Raw genomic sequence first — 26,844 nt, forward strand, 5'->3', positions numbered from 1 at the left:
TGCCTGCCCCGCTTCCCTCCGCACGCGCGCCTGCCACTGGCCCCTACTGAGGCCTGGGCTGGGCAGTGTTCAAGCCCTTGCCTTGGAGGCGAGGAAGGCGAGCTGGAGGAGGAGGTGGGTTGGCGCCGCAGCAGCCGCATTAGCGGCAGCGGCAATGGCCGGAGCGGGCCCCCAAACAGGGGACCAGGCACGGGTGGGGGCCCAAACCGGACCGTGACCGGGAGGGGCCCCCCAAAACCGTGCTGGTCACGGGGGGGGGGGCGTGCTATGGCAACCCTACATGCTGGCAATGTAGTTCAAGTTGGACATGAACACACATCTTTTCAGGAATGTTGACAAATGTCCTAGCCTGTTGGGTGAATGCATCTCTGCTTCCTACTGTATCTAAAGATAATTGTTTGCATTAATATTCAAGGGGTAGGAGGGGAGATGGAAATGTTCCTTCTGTGATCTCTCTGTAGATAGCTTTATCTTAGGACCCAAGATACTGAATTGTTCTATCCCATTTGCTTCTTATGAAACACTTGCCACTATGTAATCAAAATATATAGCATAATAATAAAGGTGCTTATGGCTGCCACCATGCTGCAGAATTAATGTAGTTTGACACCACTTTAGCTGACATGGCTCCATCCTGTGGAAATCTGGGATTTGTAGTTTGTTGTGGCACCTGAATTCTCTGACAGTGAAAGCTAAATACCTTACATAGCCACAAATCCCATATCAATGAACCATGACAGTTGAAGTGGTGTCAAACTGCATTAATTCTGCAGTGTAGATACAGCCCTTGACAGAGTAATAATACTAGTTTAACTGACAACATCTTGGCTGCAAATGTCACTGTTAAAAATGCATTGGTATGTAATTAAGTGAACATTCTCTTAAGGATTTTGATTTTGCCAGTAATCATCTGATGCTGCCTTTAAGTAAGCATTTTGTCCTGCTTAGTTGACAAAATGTTCCCTACAATTGCAATGTGGCTGCTCAGTCCCAAGCATGCACAACGGCCATACTAAACTCAGTGGGATTTAGGACTGCAGTGTTAAATCTCTAAAAGAAACTATAGACCATACCTCACAATATAGTACTTTGATCACAGGCAGCATAAGAATAATTGTTACAGATACATTACATATGGCCTTTGTTCTCCTTTGCTCGCTCTTTTAAAAAAAAACCTGCATGAAATGTTGATGCGCTAGTGTAGGGGATATATATAATGGACTACTATATTGCCTACAAAGAAGTTCAGGAGCCAAATGATTAAAAACCTGAAATATTTCCATCTACTTGTCTTTGCAGACAAATTATTGAAAGCTAGCACTGTCATCTTGATTAGTTATGCAATATGCATAGGTCAGCAAATTTAAGGTGGGACACTTGTTAATCTGGATATACCAAAAGCCAGCACAGTTAATGTTGACAGTCCTATCAAATGAGTAAGGCTCTTACTGCAGCCCCAACTCCACTGCACATTTAAAAATGTCAATTCCATCTCACAGAAAATGAGCAGCAAGAATGTTGCTTGTCAGTGGGGATGTTTACCCTTATGCTGAATCTTATTTGCATAGAATTATGAAAAACATTTAGGTAATCTGTGCCGAACTTTAAGCTTTGTTCCTCTAGGTTCTGATCCTGGTATCTGGAAATACTAAGAGGTCAGACCTATAGCAATGTAAAGAACAAATTTATTATACCATGAGCTCATGCTATAATGAGCAGAATGATTCTGTCCTTTTTTGGCGCAACAGACTAACACGGTTACCCTGATAGATTTTAAGAGTCAAAGAGACATTATAGTCTTTGCATAAGTGGTATGGTTTGAAGCATTAGTGCTTCTCCCTACATGATGCAGAAATGCTTACGAATGTGTCTTTCCAACAATTATCCTCTGATGGACCAACAATATTAGAAATATTTTACTTTTTGGAATGAAACAGAACAGCTGAATTCTGAAACTCATGTTGAACAACAATGGACTGTGAAAGTAAAGAGGACAAGATAAAAATTCAACTATTATGCAAATAAAAAGTCGGGTTCACACAAAGCCCCATGTACATGTGATGTGCACATCGAGGGGTTTTTTTTTGGGGGGGGGGAGGAGTTGCTAGTCTAGTCAGCATCTTCCCATCCCTTGACAAACACTCCATGTTGTTTGCAGTCCTATACTTAGTGGGGTTCTGGATATTTATTGGGGAGTTAGGTGGCAGTGTGCAGGTGGGGCTGGCTCACATGTGCCCCCTGAATAACTTTTCAACTATAATTACCATGTCGCCTTGGACAACAGGACATACTGAGATGGTGGCACAGGCCATATATATACACACAGATTTGGTACATTTAGGGAGAAACATTCTTTTTCCTGCTGCTCTTTAAGTGCTAAAAACTGCTGGGCATTATCTTTAGCACCCAGTCTTTTAATACATGATCCACAAGACAATGATTCAAAAGTTAATACAAACTTACTAACAGTCAGACAGCCCTGATGTAGAATAAATTCAGCATTTGCAAATGGAGTGTTGGTTCAGTTCACTTACAAAGGTAAAACTTTGAACACTCCAGATACAGAATTCTTTAGATGAACTACAACCCACAGCAGGACCAGAGCAACATTAAATAACCAAGGCTATAATTCCTATAATTCTTCTCATTCCTGGAAGTAAATCTCTCTTAACACAACTGGACTTACTTTTGAGTAAATATGCATAAGATCATGCTGTGAGTCTTTTATGTTGCCCATACTTCAGAATTATTTTCTATTAAGAGAACACTTGCTAGAAGAACAGCAGCTACATTTTGCTTGCAAAGAAGGAAAACCTCTTTGATACTAATCATTTGTAAAGACATGGTGAGAAAAAAATGAAACCAGGCTTTAATGGACCTCTGGTTGTTTTGCCCCTGCCTGATGCATGGCTGTTGCCATTCTTTCCATGTTTGCATTGCCATAAAGAGGCAACATGTAGTGGTGCAGTTGTCACTCAGTGTCTCTCCTCTTCCTACTTCCTGGAGGCATTTATTCCAGATGCAATGCTTATTATAGGAATGAAATCTAGCATCATGTCTACCTGGCTGCAGCAGAGCTAAGCTATAGTTCTTTACCTACAGTGAGTGCCAGAGCAGGGGTTAACCAGGACATGGGCATTTTATTTTATTGGATTACAACTCCCTGAGTCTCCCCCTAAGCTTCTCCACTGGCCATGATAGCTGTGGGAATGAGGGAGCTGTAGTCCCCAAAGCAACTGGTTTACAGAGCTTAGATCAATTCATTGACTGATTTTGCCTAAATTTTAATTTCCCAATTAATGTTGAAATTATGAACATGCTTTAATTAATTAGGCCATTAAAACCTGGGCATTTTATGTGAAAAAAACAGGCTGCACCTATATGGGCCTGTATGAAAGGAATGTTTTTGGAGTCTTTGTGAAAAGTGGGAGTGTACTACCTCCGTTACTGATTATATTCTGGGCTGATTTCTATTGTATATTACTATATAATATACATTATAATATTATTTGGGCTGACCTTCAATGAATCCCTTTGTTATTCTTAGTCTATTACTCACAGAGTGCTAGTTCCTTGATAATTAAGTTAATATTTTCTACAAACCCATACCCAACTTCCGTCTCTAGCCTCCCTCTTTTTCTCTGTCCTTACCCTTGCTATTCTGCTTTTTTCTTACCCCTCCTCCTCTTTCTTACACACTCCCTTGTAATTCTACACTGAAGATAAGATGGGTACAGAGAAGAATGGACATGCTAGATATGTGATCACTAAAACTGCAGATGTCAGATTGTATTTGGGATCTCTGATTCCTGTATGAAAAACCTGTGCTCCACCACACATCCTGATTGGGAGAGGGGAGGCAGAAAAGATGCCGTGATTATTTGTGCAGAAAAATATTCTGCACATGCTCAGAAACTCTCAAAAATCTGATTAAGATTTCCTCATTCTTAAATCACTGGCTGAACATCATAGCCATTTAATTATTGCTGTACTTGTAATGGATCAGCATCTATAACTGAAGACAATCAATCATTACTAACCTTTAAAAAACAAAGCATTTCAAGAAGACATTCTTCACCACCAATGCATACATTTAACATCATCTTCAAATGCATGCATTGGTGGAGATAGAAAGAAAGAGATTTTGGCAAGTGATGAACTGAAAAAGATGCAAGATGAGGTCCCATATTTTGGGATAGTTTCCTCCTAACTGATAGCTTCAGATGTGTTCGATTCCTACCATTGCCAGGCAATAATCTTACTATGTACTTTGCAATCTCCAGGCTGGAGAAAGGCAACTTTATAAGGTGAACATGAGCCCTTTTGAAGGAGCCATTAACAAAATGAGCTCCCATTAAGATCAGAAGTGACAGCCTCCATTCAACCCTCTATAAATGCCATGGTCTAGCTTTACACTAATATTTCAATCTGTCAGTTAATTAATTTCCCAAATTTAACTAGTTGACATAATTGAATTGAATTATTTTTCAAATTTAATATTCCAAGCTGTGCTGGTTTACCTCAGAGGTTGGAAAACATGTCCAGTGAGGTGGGGAGTGAGCGAAGCAGCCACTATAGCTGTAGCTCTGATGGTGCTATGGGTATCCTGGATATCAGGTCTGAGGGAAGTAAAGGGTGAGGTGGTAAGTGACTTGTGGCAGTGGTGACACACAACTGGTTCTCTGACAGCAGCTAGGGTGGAGTGATCAGTGAGGAAACCTCCTGATGATGTTTGGCTATCCTAAACTGAAGTGTCAGCCTTGGTGGTAGGTGCTTGTCAAATAACTAAGGATTATGAACTGAGAGGAGATGGTCTAGGAACCTTCAGCTACAAAGCACAAACACATTTCTAAAGCAGAAGCACAGATGGAAGGTAATTTCACTTCTAGAATGATAGGTACTCAGTCACTCAAGTATGCAAAAAGGACTGATGTTAAATCAGAGATCCACTTCCTCAATATGATGTCCAAATATAGGTGAAAGTACATTGGCTTGGATTGTGAGATAAGTTGTATCCTCAGGACAAGTTTTGAGTGAATCTCTCTTTCCCCTGCTGTCCTCCATCCATACCCCATATTGTTCAGGAGGGGCTTCAAATTCCCATAGAGAGGATTTTCCAGGGAGTGTACTGTAGATGCCAGCAGTAGAAATGAGAAACTCTCCTTTGAGGTTAAATTAAGTAATATTATAATTCAATCCATTTAGCTGAAAATATACAGTGGCTTTCAAATACCTCTGCTGCTAGACAGGTGCCCAATAGAACTGTCCTTGGTCACATCAGCCCAGAGTTTTATAGGAAGGTGTTGGAAGAAAAGGAAATATTAAGCAGTTAGCAAACCAGAAATTTCTCTGATGAAGAATCACTTTCCTATGACACAATGCATGGTGATCATATGAATTTTTAGGACTAACTGCATATGCGTCATTCCTCCTCTGCCCTCTTATGAAACCCTTGCTAAAGGCTAAATATATATATGGAAAAGGTAATGGTTCAATGGATTTAAAATTCCACTTTTTAAAAAGAAAATTAATTTTACTTCCCTGTCACTATCTTCATAAATCTAGGTTTAAGGGGAACCACTGAAAGTGAAAAATAGAAAAATGAAAAAGACTTAAGACTTTGAAAAAGTGACCGACATGCCCTTTTAGGGAGCAAGACATTCATTTTCAGAAAGGTTTGGTGAGTCTCTCTGAGGCTTTCCATCAGCAGCATCTATTATGAGGGAGGGGGGCACAAATAAATACTTTTTTAGTTGAATGGGAGTGGCAGTAAGAGAAGACATGATGAAAAATAAAGAAAACAGTTGCACTTAGGTGGCAGAATTCCCAAAAACAACAGACTGGCCATTGTGTGAACATAATGTTAAATCAGACAGGACTTTGGTCTGATCCAACATGGCTTTTCTTAAGAAACATAAAATAGAGGGGGAAAAACCAATGAAGCTTAATATTGCCTGCTAAATTATCAGACCTTTCTCTGGTTCTCCCCTCAAATACAACACATTCAATGAAATCTCCGAATAAATCTCCTGTTTTCCAAGCGCAAGGATGACTGAAACTAAATGAATGAAACTATCACATTAAGGAACAGTGCATCAAGGCCACAGAGAGAGAGAGATGAGCTATGGTTCATCTTGCTTTGCATAAAGACATTAAATTTCTGACCTTTTAAATCCTTTGATGGATAAGCAATGGAATTAGTAAAGGATGTGCCTGGAACCTCTTGCTGAGATTTAGTTATATCAGGCCAATGGGAAAAATGCACTGCTTAGTTTGTGGGCCCACCCTGATCTCCACTTCCCCTCCCCCCCCCCCCCCCCCCAATTCTTAATAATTGAAAGCATATATTACATCTATATATTATTTCAAGGACTACCTTTTTCTAAATAAAGGACAATTTACTCAACTTCATTTTGATTAAATTAGATTTAGTTTTTGGAATGTGAATTCTTTTAATTTAGGTTATTTTACATGTTAATCTTCTTTATTTGTTTATTTTTTAATGCTTCAAAGAAACAATGCAAAGCACCAAGGATTAATCATTGAACGGATGTAACAGTATCTTCCCTACTTAAGTATAGTTCCAAGTCAGATCATGCTCACTTTGTGTGCATTTTACATGTAAGATGGTTGGTTATTGATCCCTAAACTTTTTTAACATTAAAGCAGGGTCTCAAGATTTGCTCATAATACAGAAAAGTTGATTTTGACTGAATATAGTGTGATTGCAAAAATAAAACAAAACACCCCAAACCACCAACAACCCTGAAATTAAAATCATTCCCTCTTCTCTGCTAATGTTATTTCCAAAAATAAATGAGATAAAATGGGATATTTAAGTTCATTTTTACATTTTAGAGTCCACTTCTCCAGCACTACAAAGAACTTTTCCATTTACACTGTCTCTTTTTACATAGGTCTTATATTAATCAAGAATACTGTATTTGGGAACAAGGGTCTGTCTGTCTTAGTTGGTGCCATTTCTAAGCTATAAGCAAATATGCTAAACCAAACCCTGGAGACTGTGCATGTGTGAAAAAAGATTAGTTGTGTATCCTATCCTATACAGAACTTTCACAAAAGATATCCCTTTCCCCAAGTTATGAAAAAGATTAGCTTCTTTTCCTTGATGCAATTTTGGGAAAGTACTGATATTGCCTCCACATATCTCTCCCCACAAATCTTTGTGGAGGAAAAGCAAGAGGTATTGCTTGTAGGGATCCAGTTGCTTTCTGATCCTTGGTAATCCGAAAAAGTGAAGAGTCAGTAGGAGAATGCAACAAAGGTGACAAGGAAAACTATGATGGAGAAAAAGAATGGACAAACTGAACAGTAGCATCTCACAAGAGTGTGAGGACAGAATGTCACTTACTGCTCTCCTCAAGCTCAGTAACTTCTCAGTCTTATTCTCTAATAAGGCAATGAAATAATGGTGACCTGCAGTATCTTGAGAAGGAGTAAAGCTAATTCTTTTGTTTTATTTTGATGAGCTGTGTTTTTGAAACACGGGTTCATTGAGGGTGGATTTTTATCACAACCCAGGAATCTTATAGAAAGGAACCTGATTTCCAAGTGTAGATCAAGAGTGAGAAGGGCAAGTTGACACTTTCTATCAGATAAATCAAAAGTGAAGGCAAGTTATGTGGCCATCAGAACAAAAATTAATAAAAACAACAAGAGGAAATAAATTCATTGGGAAATACAAAATCAAATTGATTTATGTGCTACTCAGGGTTGACTAAATCCATAATAATAAATATAGGTCTTTAACATACTACATGAATACAAATTAAATTCCCTTTAAAGTTCATGGTTTAGCAGCTGCTCAATGTTCTGGAATGCCCAAGGCACACCTTTATTTTTCTACTATGTACAAGAGTCTGCTCACCACTCAAAACTATCTGAATAGTAAGATCTTTCTTCTCTTACTATTTAGACAAGAGAGGAGTAGGAAGATCTTAGTGCAACCACCTCCCTAACAAAAGCCAAAAAGAGTGTGAGACTTCCAGCACACATCTCTGAGTTTTGCTGAACAAGTTGAACACTACATTTTAGGTCTCCAGCCATTAATGAACTGCAGTATTTTCTTAACTTGTAGTTTGCTTAGTTTGAAGTCCTCAGAAAGGATCTCTTCATTAAGTTGAACAAGCAAGTTGCCATCAATCTTCTCAGTAACAAAAATTGTTACTACGTCCTCTGATAAGCCTATAAAGCGCAAAGATTTGGACACTTCCTCTACTGAGAGTCCAGATAGGTCTACAGGAGGTTGCCAGGGAGAACCATCTCCACAAGACCTTGGCACTAGCTGGAGATGAAGAGGAGATGAGAAAGGATAAGAGATTGAAAAGATGTCCGACACAGCCTTTTTACCTAGGTACTGATCATCAGAAAGGTCTGGAGAGTCTGGCTGAGGGTCTTCTTCAGCACCATCTATTCTGAGAGGCAGGGGGCACAAGTCAAGGCCTGGCTTCTCATCTGCTATTTTAGGGGCCCGAGGGGGTAAGGCAGGACATGAGAGAGACTGCAATGTGCTACTTGTTGCCAGAGTTTTCTCATCAGTACACTCAAGAGAGTAACTTGCTGACTTTGGGCAGTTGGACCCAGCACAGCCAAGCTCTCCTGCTGTAGCTGGCAATGCATTCCCTGTAGGGAGTTCACTTCGGTTGAAGTCAAATGTAAAAGGTGCTGGAGAATTTTTCTTTGGTGTGCTGGGAGTCTTCTGCCTTGGATAACTGTAACTCCTGTTTGAATCCAATATAAAGTCACTCCTATCAAGACTTTCAGAAACTCCAGAAAAATGATTTGGCCATGACAGTCGAGAGGACAGAGCATCAGCAGAGGGACTCCCCAAAGGCAATTTGCTGCCAAGATCTTGCAGGTCAGCTTTTACAGAGCTGCATGGAAAACACACGACCGGAGTGCTCTCAGTGGGAATTTCAGCTTCACCTTCAGCAGCATTGCTTGTTGTCGTTGTTATTGTTAATGAAAAACAAAAAACAAAAGCAACAGAATTAATACACTGGTTGTTACCAGTCATGTTAGAATAGTGATTGTGGATGCTGCTCTGACATAATGTAAAGAGATATTTTTAAGCAACTTTCCTTCTGCAGAATGTTTGCACCACACAAACTCAAATACCTGTACAGGAATGATTTTAGATGGTGGGCAAGTTCATCCACCCCCACAGTGACTCTTCCCAGAAAATGTGTTAATGTTGGCTAAATTGTTTTTCACTTCTTGGTTTTAGTCTACAAGTGACAGACAAAAATAGACATAGTACTGATTGGTCTAACTTTTAGCATATAGAAAGTGCAAATCTCATTTATACATTAACCCAGCAGCTTTTGCTATTTGCTGCAATCCAGTAATTACTTTCTTTGAAGACATAATGAGATCTATTTTTAAATGTTCAAAGTCTTTACACCAACATGCAGGTTTCATCACATTTCATTATGCTGATAAGTCATGTGACACCACATATTAGTCTGAATGTACAAGGCAAAATAGATCAAGATGGCAAAGTGAGTTCACCAGAGAAAAATGTGAGGCCAGTTAGGCCGATCTCATCTCACCATGTTTGTTTGTGCCTGGTGTTAATGGAGTCACTGAGAACCGGGGAAAATATGCTACAGCAACAGTGTGAGTACAGGATTTCCCTTCAGTGTAGACAACTCTACAGTTATATTTTCAAGCTTAAATTACTGCAACAGGACTGAATTCCAATAGGGAGGAGTCAATACTCACATGTTGTGCAACCCTGAAGAATAGTATGAGAGAGTTGGGCTAGGAGAACGAGTCTGCTGCCGAGCCGGTTTGCTTGTCCGTGGAGGAATAGAAGGACTGGTGGATGTTGGCTTTGAATTGCGTGGTGGAACAGGTGGAGCATTCAGGAGCCTACATTCCTCTCTGACCTAGACAGGGAAAAGGCCTAATCATCATATGGTACAGTTCAGCAGACTGAGAGGACAGCTTGCCTGTAATTAGCCTTAAATAAATATGCAGTTATAATTACTTCCTCTTTTCAGTAACAAAGGTAACATTGCATTTGTTAATTTAACAGAAGATAATCTTACCCTTTTTGCAGCATGACTAAAACATTTTAGTTACTTTACAGTTACGGGGATGTTGCATCATCATTGGCAGAAGGGTGCCACATTGTTCAAAAGCTGACTTTCCCTGTACTTGATGCTGCTACATGTGGAGCCATTTTATAAAAAAAGTAATTAAAAATATATCATTTTTAGTTACTTTTGATAAACGTGAAAGCCAAGCTTTACTTTTTAAAACTGGAACTATGATTGTAATTACTTCAGGATTTTGAACTATAACTGTAATTGGTTACTTTTTAAAAGTAACATTCTTCACTCTGGCTGAGACTGCACCACATAAGTAGCTAGCAATGCTTACAATTCTATAAAGCGGCAGTGGGAATCCTACAACCCTCTAGATGTTGCCTAGAAGCCCTCTAGACAATTCCAAGCATTCTTCACCACAGGCAATTCCTACCAAGTATTACTCACAGCATCTGGGCAGCCACATGATTCCCACACCTGCCATAAAAGTAGGTCAGAATTATTACCCCTCTGTTACCTATGTTGAGCAGAGACTGAACAAGAATGTCTTGCCCAAAGTCACTCACTCAGCAGGTACATTACAGAAGTCAGATTGGAGCTTTCAGGGTCACAGCCCATTCTCTTCAACCCTGGTCACGCTACCTCTGTTAGCATTTAAGAAATCATTTGAGAAGCCAGGTAGGTGGCATTACAGGAGCCAGAAACAGACACTTTTTTCACGCCCATTTGTTAAGGGGCATTAAACAAGGGACAATAGGGAAAAAACTCATCTTTGGCAAACTTGCTCAGACACATTCTCATACTCATTCTCTCTCTCTCTCACACACACAAAGGAAAGTACTGGAAGTAAATTTCCATTTACTTGGTAACAACAGTATAAATTTATAGTATGGAAAAACTAGTTGATACCTTACTAAAGTGCTACCACCAGAGGGCACATGGTAATCACTGAAAGACAATCTTATTCAAACCTTTCCCACTCTTGCAGAATACCTCTAGAGACATTTTAAAGTACTTTAAAATATAGTGTTTCAGGAAATAATTTTAAAAAGCATAAAAATACGGCACATTCGGGGTTTTACACAGACACACACAGTCAGCCTGTGGGACCTTTGCTGGGACAAGAGATGGGAACATCTGTTGATTCTCTTGGTCCTCTCAGCAGCCTTTTTGACACTCTCACTGGCTTGGATTTGGGAGAGGAGATTTGGTAGCTGCCTGCTCCAGTTCAGGACTTGAGCAGAAAGTCAGTCCTGACACAATGGTAATTTCATTGGTTGGTTGTTCATCCACCTGAGTGAATGGTGTTCAGGCTTGCATATGGAGTGGCACTCCTCCTAAAATATCATGTTCTCAGTCTGAGTTGCTTATTGATTCATAGGACTGTCAGTAGCAGCACAACTGGCCTCAATGGCTTGGAAGCCCCCTTCCCCAGCTTTGCCTAATATGCTAATTATGATTTTACATGGATGGAGATAGACTGGTCACAACTTAGACCAGGGCTCCTCAAAGTGGTGGTCTATGAGCCAATGCTGCTCCGCAAACTATCAAGTTGTTGGTCAAGACAAGTTTCCAGGAAAGAAGCAGCTGCAGTCAATGGGCACAATTATAATGCTAATCCCTGGTACACTGCTGGTCCCTCACATTAGATAGGTAAGAAGTAATTATTTAGACTACATCCATTCAATGTTTTTGAGGTTGCCTTTGGAAAAGGTTCAGAAACTGAAGCAGGTTCAAAAGAAGGCAAGCAGCTTACTTACTGGGACCAGGCATTTTGACTACATCACACCTGTGCTTTGTCAGCTGTCCTGCTGCTCCCAGGCCTACTTTAAAGTATTGTTTTTCATCTTTAAAATGGGCCTGGGGCCAAGTTACCTGGAAGAACTCATCTCTCACATGTAACTGTTCAAACCTTAATGCCTTTGCTAGAGGCCCTGCTCTGAAGGCTCATACTGAATGAAGTGAGGGAGACTACTACTCCACAAAGAAACTTTTGGGCATCCAGTTATAGAACACCCTTCTCACAAACATTTGTTTAATATCATGCTTGTGTTTTTCCAGCACCAGGCAAGAACCCCCTTTTATTCATTTAGCCCATTAAAAATAACATATACTTACCATTTTGATTTTAAACTCTGTATTTTTTATTTGTGGTTGCTGGGAGCTTTGCTTCCCATTATATTTTAAGTTGATCTTGATTTCATTACTTTGTCTTATTTTGTATCTAAATTGTTTTTGTTCTACAGCACACAAATCCTTCAAGTTATATGAATAAAATGTTATCCTCATCTCAGGATCTGTAACTATGAAAAACTATGAAAAAGACGTTCTTCCTATAGGATAAAATCTGTGAGGACACCAACAGCCTGAAGTGTGAAAATAACTTTTAAGAACACAAGCAAACATAAAAGAATATTAGGACAAGCTCAGCCATTTGGAACTAAAATATTACAATCCCAATGGCTCTAATTTAGGGCCAAAATACATTTCTTTGTGGTGATGCTTTTATGTGATCAGTAAAAAAATTAAAAACCCTTGTACATCAACCAAAAAACATGTAATATCCCATAGAGATACAAAGTCCCACTTGAAGTAGAGACAGTACATGTGAAATGGTTGATTCATGAGACTTACCAACAAATATTAAATGTTGTGCCACCTGAGTAGAACAGTATTTCCAGAGGTCAATATTTGAATGATCCCATCTGAGGCTTTAATTTGAAAAGCATGACTCTATGATCCTTAACAAAAATCAAAATACATTGAGTTTTGTGCTTGCTGCTTCAGCCATTTTAGTCTTTCATCCTAGGAATGTGACGAATTGAATTAACTCAGATTAAACATCAACATGCCATGTGCATCATAAGAATTTCTTATAATAACTCATTGACGACCTCTTTGAACAATAACAAGACTAAAGTGATATTGGCATCTATGATGGATTATTCGTACACTCATTGGATACTGCGGTCACCAAGAGACGAATATGCAAGCATGTGCTATCATTAAATCAATGTTAGAATTGACTGGGAAATCCTACACCTGACTTCTTATGATTAGTTGGTAAAATCTGTGTCATTCACATGTGATACACAAGCATTCACTGTAAATACACAATCTTTTGGGTAACACTATAAATAGACATTTTATTCTGAACACAACACCAAAAACTATTGACCAAATATTCAGGGTAAACCAGCAGTTGAGTAACAGTGTGATCTGTTACTTTCCAAATGACCAATATGACCATCTACACCAAGAAATGCACTATGAGGTGCAATTTTTTCTATTCAACCAACAAGCCATCAAATATTAGAGATATATATTATTTTTTCATTACATCTTTAAAAAGAAAAAGAACATTACAAAAAGAAATAACAGTAAGACAATGGCCTAGATTCTGCATTAGCTAGCTGCCTGTTGCAGCATGACCTGCTACAAGGAGAAAGCTGAATGTGTCATCGCTCACCACCCTGTTCCCCAGTATCTTGGAAATTCGTCTATTGCTGAGGGTGGATGGGTTTGGGCTGCATGGCTTAAACAGTAGGTTTTAGAAGGCACTTTCAGTCATTGTGATGATGCAATGACCATAAAAATGAATTGGTGTGATTATGCAGTGAGCTTTGAAAGCTTGCATAATGTATTCTGTGCTTTGGAGTTGGTCCAATAAAGGAATCACTTTTTGTGGAGTTTAAATTTTGTTGTATTTTCCTGCATGGCCAACATGGCTACTCCAAACATTTTTTTCCTGGATTTCAAGATAACCAAACAACTCACACTTCATTCTTTGAGGTTTTCTGCTGCCAACAAGAGTAAAACTCTTTCATTGGACTAAAATTCGGGACTAGAATTTGGCACGTTTTGTGTATACGACACCTAAATGTTTTTCCAGATGACACAGTAAAGAGACTCCTTGAGAAATTCAGTGTTCTCTGCCTAAGAAAGAAGCAGTTATTTCACACAGGGACAGCTTGAACTTTAGAGAAGTTACTTTCCTGTTGCTAATGGAGATGTAATTTTATTGCCTGTCTTTTATGGCTCTTTGTCTGTAATCTGCACATGACCAATAAGGGAGTGGCCCTCTGCTTGCAATGAGATTTCTCAATACCACCTTAACTGACAACAGGTAGGGGTTCCTGTGACTCTAACATCATCACCACTTTTCTCCTGCATGACTGTTAACATCTTTGCCTGATGAAGAAGCCAGTGAAGCTTCAAAAACTTGCATAATGTATTTTATACTTTGGAGTTGGTGTAATAAAGGTATCACTGCTTGTCGGTTTTGTATTTTGTTGTATTTTTATTTTTTGTTGTATATTTCTAGTATAATTATTATGTCATGAATCAGGCTTACAATGTCATAAATACTCAACAGGATGTCCACCACTGTTTAGTTGGACTTTCCTGAGCTTTTAACAAAGTTGCTTACCAGAAGTTCGTGAGTAAATTAAACAGTCTTGAGATAAGAGGAGGGGGCTTTGTATGGATTTGTACTGGGTTAAAGAAAAAGTTAAAGAACAGGATTTTGAAAAGAAATAAAAGGACAGTGTTTTGTTTTGTTATGGTGGGATGCAAGCAGTAGCATCCCTGAAAGATCTGTAGTGGGACTGAGGCTTTTTAATTTGATAATAAAGAATTAGTTAAGAATTAGGAGCAACAAGTAACATGGCAGAATTTGCAGATGATTCCAATTTACTCAGGTTAATAAAAACAAAACAGGATTGCAAAGAGCTTCAAAATTATCTCTTGAATCTAGAGGAATGGTAGTAATACCATTCAATACAAGTCTGAAGTGATGACTACTGAGGCCAAAACTCTTAAATTCTCATATACACTGATGGGGTCTGGGCTGGTAGTGAGTGACCAAGAAGTAGAAAACACTGACTGAGTGTGTGGCAACTATGAAAATGCTGACAGTTGGGAGAATCAGCTGAAGGATGTTATGACTATCCTGTTTTATTATTGGCTCATTCAATATATGAAGACTTTGGCTCAGAAGACAGGAACAAATGTGTTGTATATATACCATCTCTCAAAGTATATCTCAAACCACTGTTAACCCTTAAAAACTATTGCATAGCTCCACCTTCCTTTTGATTTAATTTTACTATTTGAATGCTTGGCATGGCTGATTTTTTTCTGTCTTGTGTCTCCTGTTGTTTCTGGTTTTTAAAACTTACATACTTTACCCATTTTTCCTCTCTGATGCAATTTTAATCTTACTGTTCTCTGGAGCAAAGGATTATACTGAATACTTAAGGTTTGTAATCCATTAAAAAACATAAACCACCTTGCTTGTTTCATTCACCAAGTCAATTTTCAATCTCTCAACTTCTTCCATATCTTGCCTGCCTCAAGAGTTTCAGGCAGATTCCAGCATGGAAATATTTTGCTCTTGTGAAGACTTTTTCACTCAGCATCCCCTTTTACACTATTTTTCTGGAGTGCAGACAGAACTTTACATAGAAAAGAGGGGATATTTTTTTCTATAAATGTTCTAAAATGTAACTAATTTTGTAGAGTGAACTTTCACATTTCATGGAAAAATCCATGCTCTCAAGAGAAAAATAATTTTATTGTGCAGATACAGTATAACTCTATTCTCAGATTGTGTGGCTTATTTCAAAACTGATGTAGAAAAAGTCAAACTGTGGTAGATACTGAGTCTTCAAGAAATGTGTAATGAGTATCAGCTGAGGAAATATTGTTGCAGAAGATGGGAGGAGGAAACACAATCTGATCTGCAATAAATCTCAGATTCAAATTAATTATGACAATAGGACTGGCAATTCAGAATTAAATTTCATTTTCCTAGGTAGAATGGCATTTTCATGCATATGACAAGAACTTCCCCCTTCCCTTTAAATAGGAAAAAAAAAATGAACATGACGTACCGCTTCAGATTTAGGAGGCACAGGTGGTGGAGGTAGGGAAACATCTGAAGATTTTGATGTTGTTGTTAATGGTCCAGGTGCCGGAAGACAAGGAGTACCACACTTGGACCGGAACGAACACCTATAGTTGTCACCTTTATTTTTTTCACTCTGAGAACGAGTAAGCGGCTGATCATTCATTTTTCCACCCCCTTGATCCAGCCACAATTCTTCATAAGGAAGTTCTGGTTTGGTAGGTAAACATAATGATTCTTCACCAACTTCAGGGAAAAGGTAGTCACTGCTGCCATCACCAGCATCCTGGTACTGTAGAGCATCATGGGAGAACAAAGCCCACTCATTACACAAGTCCCTGCATCCATGAAGATTCACCTCACTGTTTCCATGGAGGTTGTTTCCGTAAACACACACAGAGAGGCGATGGAAGGATTGGGTCAATTCATCTCGAGCATAACTAAGGGAGTTTGGCACATGATTGTGGCTAGAAGGCCGACTTTTCTGTGGGCTTTTGCAGTCTTCATTCCAGTCAGCTTTCACATCTCTCACAGCACGTGAATACTCATCTATATCAAACTGCTCTTGACAGAGGCTGAACCAGTGTTTGACAAAGGATTCATGCCATATCTCACCTTTCACAAGGCTTTCTGGGAGGGTGAACTTTGGAAGAGCCAAATGCAAAGGGAAGTGCATTGGAATAATTTTGTTACCATGCAGCGCACAGCAAACCACAACAGTCTTGGTTTGAATGTTCACAAATTTGTAGCGATGCCCTTCACGGACAAAATGCAAATCATAAGGATTTCGTGGTGGAGGGCTTGGCACAGTCACATTGACAGGGAGCCGTGTTTTTTCCACTATATTGCGAATTGTGTGCTCACCCTCCTGCATTTGCAGCTCTAAGGGGCTGCGTGTGCTGAATCTGCCCTTGCATTGGAAAGGAAGGCTAATACTCTCATTGGTCCTGTGGTTCATGCAAATCAGGCAAGGCATTTTGCCTTTGCCCAATTTGCTGATGGAATTAAGCTTCCCAATCTTCTTGAAGATTGTGTTGAGCCGTGATTTCTCCTTTGAAGATTTTGCATAAAGGATTTCTGCTTGTCCCATTAATGTTAACTCATCTCCAGTGCAGAGTGTGATGTTGTAAACCTCTGTATCTTCATTGCATTCCCCTGAAGCCACCTGCAACACAAGAGAACTCTAAGTTAAGAACCTGAAGAAACCATTATGAACACTGAACTGGTGCTAGATATACAGAGCAATGATAAACAATGCATTAAAACTTAGAAATGTCCTTGGAATTTTGAGATGAGGGATTCCTAGTGCTTCTACAGCTAACTCTTTTGTAAATCAAAGACTGAAAAAGTGAAGTACTGACATACATGTGTAAACCAGCATGTGTAATGTTATCAAATATATTAATCATTCAGACAAGATTAATATTTAAGAGGTGATTCCCCTCCCCACCACATACTTTACTGGATTTTCCCACAACCCCAAACCCACTACTACAGTTGACCCTCCATATCCACAGATTTCTTTAGCCACAGATGCATGCATCCATGAATCACAAATACAACCATCTCTTCACATTTGCAGCTTTGACTTTTGTGGATTTGATTATTCACAGATTTGATTAATATGTTCTCTCTAGGAATCTCTAGGTCCTTCAGCACAACTCTATCGTCCACTAGAAGTTGTGCTGGAGGACCTAGAGATTCCCAGACAACACTTCTCGGGGTATTTGTAAGGTCCTCAAGTGCAATGCTACGGTCATCATCTGTCAGATGTTAACCACAGAGTTGTGCTGGAGGACCTAAAAATGTATAGAGAGGTGTTCTCTCCGGTAAAAAATAATGTTTTAAAATATTTTTTTCACTTTCATGGGGGTCCTGTGACCCTAACCCCAGCAAATGTGGAGGGCCCACTGTATTCCCCCCAAATAGAAATTCCCAAAAGAAAACTGTTCTCAGTGATTTATTTTTTTCCATTTCCTTTACTGCAAATTCCACTTGACTTAGAATTTGGGGTTTGTTTTCATATGGCTCCTCATTCCAAATGTTATTCATTCTCTCATTTCTTTTGTATAACTCTTCTGTGTATTGATTCCAGCGTCTTTTTGTTTCTTCTTGTTCGGGTTCCTGTATTATGTTTTTTCTCTCCATAGCATCCCTGCCTTTAGTTTGAACTTAGCTTTAATTTCTCAGATTTTTTGATAGAGGTCTCTCGTTCTTCCCTTTTTATTGTTGTCTTCTCTTTCTCTGCATTGGTCATTGTAGTATTTCTCCTTATACCTATGTATCAGATGTTGCACAGTTGTGTTCATACTTCTGGTTTTGTTCCTATCTCTCTTTGCTTTTGGTTTTCTTCTTTCTTTTACTGCGTGAAGTATTTCATCTGTCACCCATTGTTTCTTATCTTTCTTTTTGTCCACTGTTAGTTTTTCTTGTGTTTGTCCTTAATTATGTCCTTGACTTTTGTCCACAATTCTTCAGGTTCCCTCTCGATTATACTCAGCAGTTCAAATCAATTTCTTACCCTATCATTAAATTCATCTGAAATGTTATTTAGGTCATATTTTGGTATAATGATGGTTTTTGCTTTCTTCTTCAGCTTAATGCTGATTTTTGTTATGAGCAGTTCATGGTCTGTGCCACAATCAGCTCCTGCCTGGTTTGGCCATAAGGAAAGCGCTTCTCCATCTTCTACTTTCAATTATGTAGTTTTTTCTGGTTTTTGTGGTTACTATCTGGTGATGTTCAGGTGTATAGTTTATCTGGTTGTATGAAACAGCTATTTGCAATGAACAGATTATTGGCCTCACAGAATTCTATCAGATGCTCTCATGCTTTATTTCTTGTTCCTAATCCAAATCTTCCTGCTGTTTTTGATTCTTCTTTGTTGCCAACTTTGTGTAGAAGAGGGAATTTCATCAAGTGTTGCTTGTTATTTGGTTGTATGACAAGCAACACTAGCTTGAAAGTCCCTCTTTTACACAACCATTCCTCACAACCAGGATTGTCTTTAGATTTCATTCTAGCACCCCCATAAAAAGTGATGTGAACCAGTTTGGGAAACTCACTTCTTTCGACAGGAATAGCAAGGAAGAGCTAAAGCTGGAGGGAGCTGGATTTTCAGGAAGGCTGATTTATGGTGGTCCTAATTTACTTCTTTCTCAGCCTGGAGGAAAGTTGAGGAAACAACACCCCTCTGCAGCTGAGACCAATGGTGAGGGATGCTGGGATTTGCAGTTCAACAACAACTGGAGGGCTGCAGAATATCTACCCAGTTACAGTGTATAATTTTCTTCTCTCTTATCAAGCAAGATAAAATTAAGCAAAACAGCAAATCAAACAAAACAAAGCTAAAGCTGTTACATTTCTTTACTACTTTGGCAGAAAAGAGACTTTGTTCAGAGTGCCACTAAGATTTCTTTAGGCAGTGGCTACAGTTCAATTTTAAGAGTGCATGCTTTGCATGTAGAAGGTCTCAGGTTTAATATATGGCATTTGTCTGAATCCCAGAACTAGAAAAATTCTTGCTGAACTCTAGAAACCTGCTGCAAGTTAGTATCAAAAAAAGTGCTCAGAGGGTCAGATTAGATCTTGGGAGATGCAGGTTTAAATCTCATTCAGCCACCAAGTTCTTACTAAAGGTAGATACCATCTCTTAGCCTAACTTAATTCACAGGATTCTGGGGAAGGCAAAATGGTGGGTGGATGAGAACCATATTAGATTCTTGATGGTCCAGATTAACTTGAGATATTTTATGTCTTTATATGAACCTGCCAGAGTCTTAAGATTATCTGGGGAAGGCTTTCTCTTGGTCCTGCCAGCATCTTAGGCCCATTTGGTGAGGAGATAGGAAGAGAGCCTTCACAGTGGCTGCTCCCACCTTGCTGAATTCTTTTCCATGAGAAGCTGGTCTGGTTCCTTTTCTGTTTCCCTTTTGATTGCAGAAAAAAAAATTGTTTAAGAAGCTTATAATGACTAATTGTTTCCAGGGAGCCTTCTTATATGGGTGGCAGCTATACTAGTTTTACCTTTTGTATGTTTTTTAAATAATTGTAGAATTTAATGTATGATTCAGAAATGGTAATATTTTAATTGCCTTTTGATTTCATTGCTGTGCTTTTAGATAATTTTGTTTTATTGTTTGTGAGCTTCTTTGTATCCCACACTGTGAGAAAGGTGGCACATAAATGCAATAAATAAATAAAATAAAGAAGGAGACAATACAAATCTAATAAACAATTAACAAAATAAAATCTGTTCAAAGCACTAAAACCAGATCCTGTTCCACAGTGGTCCTCAGTCTCTGCAGCTTAACATTGGTCATTGATGGCAACAGCCTATCATATAAAATTAACATTTATTAAACCCTTTGTTGTATTGATTTTTTAAAAAAAAACAACAACAGGAAGAAGTAACTCTTGCACTAACAGCAGTTTGGCAAAAGTGGAGAAGATGCATCATCAGTAAAACCCAGGAGAGAAAAGCGGAACTATGTTTCAAACAGAACGCTTTGCTCTGTACAGCATGCCTGCCTAATGTCTCAGTTTCAGAGTTTCCTGAGAGGAAGTTATTCAAGTGCTTTGTTATGTACATATCCTTTAACAAAGCTAATCCAGGAAACAATCAAGATCTTATTGTATGCGATAGTAATTCACAATTCAGACCAATGGCAAGGTGGTATTATTAAGCATTAATATCTATGAGTAATATATCTGTGCTCTCCCAGCCCTCACAAAGAGCAAGCTTCAAAGGCTCTTTCAGACAAAATGTTACTGCTCTATGAACTTAATTTCTGGGAAGACAAGAGATACAGTATACTTCAGATGTACAGGTTATTTATCCACTTGACTGAATAGGCATATACATTTTGTGATCACTTTCCACCAAAGGAAATAACAGATTGCCTAGCTGCAACTGTAGTTCTTCAAGTGGTCATCTGTAAACTCACACATATGGGTCATTCTGCACCTGTGTGGAGATCTTCAGAAGCTTCTAGGGCTGCATTTTCATGGTAACTCCACCCTTCAATTGTATGGATATAAGCCATGCACTCCTGTGGAAACCTAGTTCCAAGTCTGTCAGTCGGATGCCTGAAGTACAAGGGCAGCATGAAGAGAGGAGGAGGGTGGGTTATGTGAGTGCACATATTACCACTCAAATAACCACAGTTACACCTAGGCAACCTGTCTTCTTTGTGGTCTCTATGATTTTCACATATGTAAGAATAGCAAGCTGTCTCATTGAGGACAGTGGATCATGCCAGGATCAGTAACAGAACCACCTACTAAAAACTGCATTGGGTTGGGACCAATTAGCCAGTCTGTAATGAGACAGAACTATTGTTCCTAGTTCTGGGAGAGAAATCCCTCTACGATATGCTGACAAGGTCACTGTTACTTAAGTTCTTAAGTCAAAAAAGCTTTAACACCTTACAGAAGTGGATTCCTAGCAAGGGTGTAGGCAAGGTGGTTAGTCTTCACCAACCATTGGGAAAAAAATAGTGACAAGATCACCTTTCCTTTCTTATGAAAATCATAGGTAACAAACAGGTGAGGAGTCTTCTGGAATTATTTTATTCATGCGCCATAGATTAGGAGTGCTCTTCTAACTTCCAAGGCATCTAGGCCAGAAGATGGGGATTATATGAAAGTTGAAAGAACCTGAGGTTGGTTGAGATAGGAAGTGGAAACCACCTTCAGTAGGAAAGATATTTCTTTTGAGAGGACTACCTTGTCTCTAAGAAATCACTAGTAAGGGGGGGTCCACCCTTAGTGCTGCTAGTTTGGTGGCTTATGAGCACAGGTGACGGTAATAAGAAAGGCTGTCTTCCAAGAGAGCAAGTGGAGATCACAGGATGCCATGAGTTCAAAGGGTGTGCCATAAACCTGGAGAGAACAAGCAAGAGGCTCCACATGGGCAGTGGCCCTTGATCAGATGGACGAAGGTGTATTCAGCACTTTTAAAAAGTATTCAAAAATGTGGAAGTTGCTGCCAGACAGCCTGATGAGGCAGGGGAACCACAGCTGCAAGGGCCACCATGAGGTGATAAGAATGACATTGTCCTCTTCTGTCCTATCCTCCTGCTGCACTAGCAAGCAGAGTGCCAGGAATCCAGAAGTCAAAGGAGTGAGCAGAATCCAACGTCGATCAGTCCAAAGGTCAGAGGCCATAATCCTATGCCAGTTCACAGGAAAGCAAGGTTCATGGGTCCAGGGTTATAAATTGTAATCATGTCTTGTAAATGCAGGACTCAGGAAGCAAATCAGTTGTTTTCAACAACCAAGTAGAGAAAAGCCCATCCCTGATAAAGCACACTGACTCATCTCCACCCTCCATGCAGCCCATATTTCAGGAGGACATTTCCCTGCTGCATGCACAAAGCCTCTCACTTCACCTGTGAGGGAAAGACTGAGTCTCCTCAATCCACCTACATCTTCTCGTTCCTTTCAGGGACTGTCTCTTCTACTTCCTCCTCCAGTGGATCACTCAAGTGGCTGTCATAGCTGGAGGAGGGCCTGGGTGTGGTAAGTCAGCTTCATCTGCAGAGTCCAAAGTTCTGGGGGATCCTTCTGGGTGGATCCGCTTCATCCTCAGAAGCCGAACTCTCAAAGAGGGCTATAAGATTTTCAGTCTTTGTGATGACTCTGGTGAGGAGGAGGAAGGCAGGAAAAGCATAAAGCAGAGGTCTATTCCATGTGAAACACATCTCCTAGAGAGACCTTAGTTTGCTGGCTCCTGCTGCAGAACTGACCACACTGTATATTTGTCAGGGCTTCACAGAGGTCTAATGTGGTATGCCCCAGCAATACAAGCAGCAGCAAAGGATGGCTAAGTCCATATTCCATTTGTGAGAGGAGGTCATTGTGCTGACAGAGAAGACACTGTCTACACATGGCAGGTGCATTACCAACAGAAAGATGCCTCTGTGGAAGCACCAGTTTCAGATTTGGAGTGTGTTCCTCCTTGGTTGTTGAAGCAGAAGGCTACCATAATGTTGTTCATAGCCACCTGAATAGTCTTGTGATTGAACAAATTTTGGAATGTATGAAAGGCTTTCCATAAGTAAGCAATTAGAGGATATTGATATGAAATGGCTCAGAATTGGACCTGTGTCCTGTGACCATGATATCTAGGGTGGGGGGCACCCCCAATCAGTCATGAAATCATCTGTGATGAGCAGCAGAGATGGCACAGAGTAGAATAAAAAATCCATCAAGTCCTAACCCTGCCATGTAGAAATACACAATCAAATTATCTCCCTCCCAACAGACGGCCTTTCAGCCTCTGTTTAAAAACTTCCAAAGAAGGAGACTCCACCATACTCCAAGGCAGTATATACCACTATAGAATAGCTATTACAGTTAGGAAGTTCTTCCTAATATTGAGGTGGAATCTCTTTTCCTGTAGTCTGAATTTGTTGCTCCGGATCCTATTCTCTGGATTTACTGAAGAAAACTAAGTTGGTCCATCTTCAGTATGACATCCTTTCAAATACTTGAATAGGGCTATCACATCACTTCTAAACCTTCTCTTCTCCAGGCTAAATATACCCAGCTCTCTATCTCTCTCCTCATAGGGCATGGTTTCCAGATCTTCTTTAGCCGCCCTCCTTTGGACACACTCCAGCTTGTCTATATGCATTCTGAATTTTGGTGCCCAGAACTGATCACAGTATCCCAGGTGAGATCTGACCAAAGCAGAAGAGACTGGTACTATTACTTTCTTCAGTCTAGACACTATATTGCTATTGATGTAGCCTAGAATCACATTGGTTTTTTAGCTGCTGCATCACACTGTTGATTCATGTTCAACTTATTCTCTGCTAGGACTTCTAAATTCCTTTCACGTATACAGTTGTCAAGCCAGGTGTCCCCCATTTTGTATTTTTACATTTCATTTTTTAAAAATTCCTAAGTATAATACCTTACATTTCTTTCTAATCTATTAAGGTCATTTTGGATGAAGATTGTACATGTGCTCATGGCCTAGAGATTTGGCTGTAGGATACCTGGCCTCAAAAGTTCAGGAACAAGTAACTGAGTGAAGATGCTCTCTAGTGATCCCCATGAGTAGCATAATAGTCAAAATACAGGTCCCATTCATAATGGGAGGAGGGGAATTCACAAATAAGATAGGTATCTGTCCCAACAATAAGGTGGAGAACGTGAACAGTCCCTGCAGCAATGGTGGTATCACAAATCTCAGTAAGAGTAGGGTAAAGAAGGGTAACATGGGAATCGAGACAGAGTCCTCTTGGGACTGAGACCTATTCTGGTTTTGAGAGAGATCTGGAGGCTGTGGCTCCTGGATGACATTGTCCAACTTCAACAGCTATTGATCTTTGAGTCAGGTTTGGGGCCTTCTGGTGGTGACTTAAAAAGGCAGAACTCTGGGAGAATGGACATTTGTCTAGAATCTCCCTTTCTGAGCAGCATGCAACAATTTGGACCTTATTGCAAGTACGGGTATCTATCTCCTTAACAGTTCTCTCCAGAATAGGACTAGGGGAGTAAGGCTCAGACACTGGAGATGTTAGGATCTGAGATGAGGATGGGTGTGACTTCTGATTGGGAGCTACCTGACTTAGCTGAATCTTGGGGGGATGAGGATCAGCAGCTGGTCCTTATCTTTCTTCTTAAACTCCCTCGTAGCAGTAGAAGGATGCTTTTCTTTCTGGAGTTGTTTCTCTAGAGCAGTGGTTCCCAACCTGTGCTCCAAGGAGACCTTAGTACTCTGTGGCCACTCCAGGAAAATGAAAGAAATAAAAATTGAATGAAATTAAAGAATAAAAACAAAAAGTAACACTACTCCTAAATACCATTAACTTGTAAGACATAGGGTAGCCCTCTTAGGGGCTCTGCAATAGAAATTGATTCTAAAAAGGGCTTCATGAGTCAAAAAGGTTGGGAACCCAACCCCTGCTCTAGAGACTTCCCAGTAGTGAGAGGAACAGCTCTAGGTTTTTGTGCCATGGAGACTGGCTTAGAGGTTTCTTCAGGCGTTGAGATCAAGCTGACATTTCTGCAGCCACAGGAATTTGGTTCAGTGAGTCACTGAGACCATGTAAGAGAAAATTATTTTCGGAGGAGAAGCCTCCAGTGATGGGATGTAGTTTTAATTTTAATTTCAATGGCAATGAGAAATAAGTACTTTGTTTTAAAAAAGCCCTTAAATGTTTTGCATTGTGAAACTATATTATATATTTAGGGTGACAGCTCACATTAGGAACATTAAGCAAAATAATGGGCTTGATTTCTTGCCAAGTCCTATGTCATATATGAACTGGGATTTTGCATATCTACTCTGTGAGGTCATTCATAAGTGCAACACATAGTTCATTTCAGTGTAAGGACATATACACACCTCCATGGCATATTTAATTCAATGGGTAAGCCTTTAATTGATTTCAAGATAAAGTGCAATTTCATGTTAGTTTTGTCTTTCTGAAATGAAGTGGAACATCAGAAATCTTGCTAGCTTGTTCTTTAGTGGCAGAGGCAAGTGGAAGAGACAGGGAAGATATTATAATCAATAATTTCTGACTTGCTGCTCAGATCATTTGCAATTCCATAGTGATCAGGTTCAACTTGTTACTAAGCAAGTGAAATGATTACTCTTGTAGCTTCTCACTGGTGAATCCAATTTAGGGACATGTTGAAACAAAATGCTAGGTATCAAAGAGGTACAATTTCTTAAACCATACTTAAAAGCCTCTCACTGTCGTACATTTGTTTAAGTAGAGAAATTACAGTATTAAGTTTCTCCCAAATGATGCATCATAGAACTATGCAACTAACATTCCTAGTTTTATAAGAAACACCACATCTGCAGTTGTGAAAAACTGTAGTGACAACTGTCTTTGAAAATACTAACGGTTACTACAGCCCAGAAGTATAATGTTCAATAACATTTGCATTTTATTTCTGACCCCACCATCTCTAATATCTTTAATGAACAATCTTGTGTACTCTGCCACCTCTCTATCTAAATCTTTTGTCATGATGCACACAAGAGACTTCTGAAGAAATAATAGTTCATTGCGCTGTCTCCACATTATATGGCAACCATCAAAGGCCTCTATTAATAACTTTCAGCAACCTGAAAGTGTTTGCAGACTGGTCAGAACTACAGATCAAGGTCCCAGTGTGCTTGGTCTGACTCCTCTGCTTCCTCCCTCCCACGCTAGAGTCTCGGACACAGAATAACTCTTTTTGTTGCTTTACTGTACAGTTTCCAGCCCCCCTTTTCCCCAATATGTTTGGTAATTTTTTTAGTGCTGAACTGGGCTTAGAGCCTCTTGGCTGGTTTGGAGGTAAAACTGGAAGACACACACCGCAAAGGAGAGAGTTAGCATTTACTTATGCATAAACAAAATAATGCTTCAACTCACTGAAAATATTTGCTTTTAGGAACTCAAAAATTTAAGCCAAGAAGCTGAAGTAGCCTGCCATGGTTCACTAGTAATAACTCTACCATATTCTGCTTCTTCTTCACAGAAAAAACAAAAACAAAAAAACCTACAGTGCACCTTCTTTGACTATTATCCTGGAAGAGAGGGGCTGATACACATTTTGACTATACTTCAGTACTATTCATGCCCCTGGTTCCTGCCAGGCCAGCAATGCTTCAACTCACTGAAAATATTTGCTTTTAGGAACTCAAAAATTTAAGCCAAGAAGCTGAAGTAGCCTGCCATGGTTCACTAGTAATAACTCTACCATATTCTGCTTCTTCTTCACAGAAAAAACAAAAACAAAAAAACCTACAGTGCACCTTCTTTGACTATTATCCTGGAAGAGAGGGGCTGATACACATTTTGACTATACTTCAGTACTATTCATGCCCCTGGTTCCTGCCAGGCCAGC

General features: G+C 39.6%; 2 protein-coding genes across 5 annotated transcripts in view; both read right to left on the reverse strand.

The window, feature by feature from the left end:
- LOC121928461 (opsin-5-like) overlaps window positions 1–26,844 on the reverse strand; it is an 896,145-nt gene that overhangs the window by 282,221 nt on the left and 587,080 nt on the right. The window lies entirely within an intron of this gene.
- GAREM1 (GRB2 associated regulator of MAPK1 subtype 1) overlaps window positions 156–26,844 on the reverse strand; it is a 111,653-nt gene continuing 84,964 nt past the window's right edge. For 2 of the 4 annotated variants that reach the window (XM_042463187.1, XM_042463188.1), the window contains 3 exons: window positions 15,968–17,146; window positions 9,745–9,911; window positions 156–8,960 (listed from right to left, as the gene is read on the reverse strand). In XM_042463187.1, the coding sequence (XP_042319121.1) occupies window positions 8,045–8,960; window positions 9,745–9,911; window positions 15,968–17,146 (2,262 nt within the window). In that variant the 3' untranslated portion in view covers window positions 156–8,044. Of the gene's footprint in view, window positions 8,961–9,744; window positions 9,912–15,967; window positions 17,147–22,373; window positions 22,624–24,557; window positions 24,713–26,844 lie in introns of all 4 variants that reach the window. The other 2 variants (XM_042463189.1, XM_042463190.1) reach the window with 2 other exon arrangements.

Source organism: Sceloporus undulatus, chromosome 4, assembly GCF_019175285.1.
Source record: "Sceloporus undulatus isolate JIND9_A2432 ecotype Alabama chromosome 4, SceUnd_v1.1, whole genome shotgun sequence".
NCBI lineage: Eukaryota > Metazoa > Chordata > Lepidosauria > Squamata > Phrynosomatidae > Sceloporus > Sceloporus undulatus.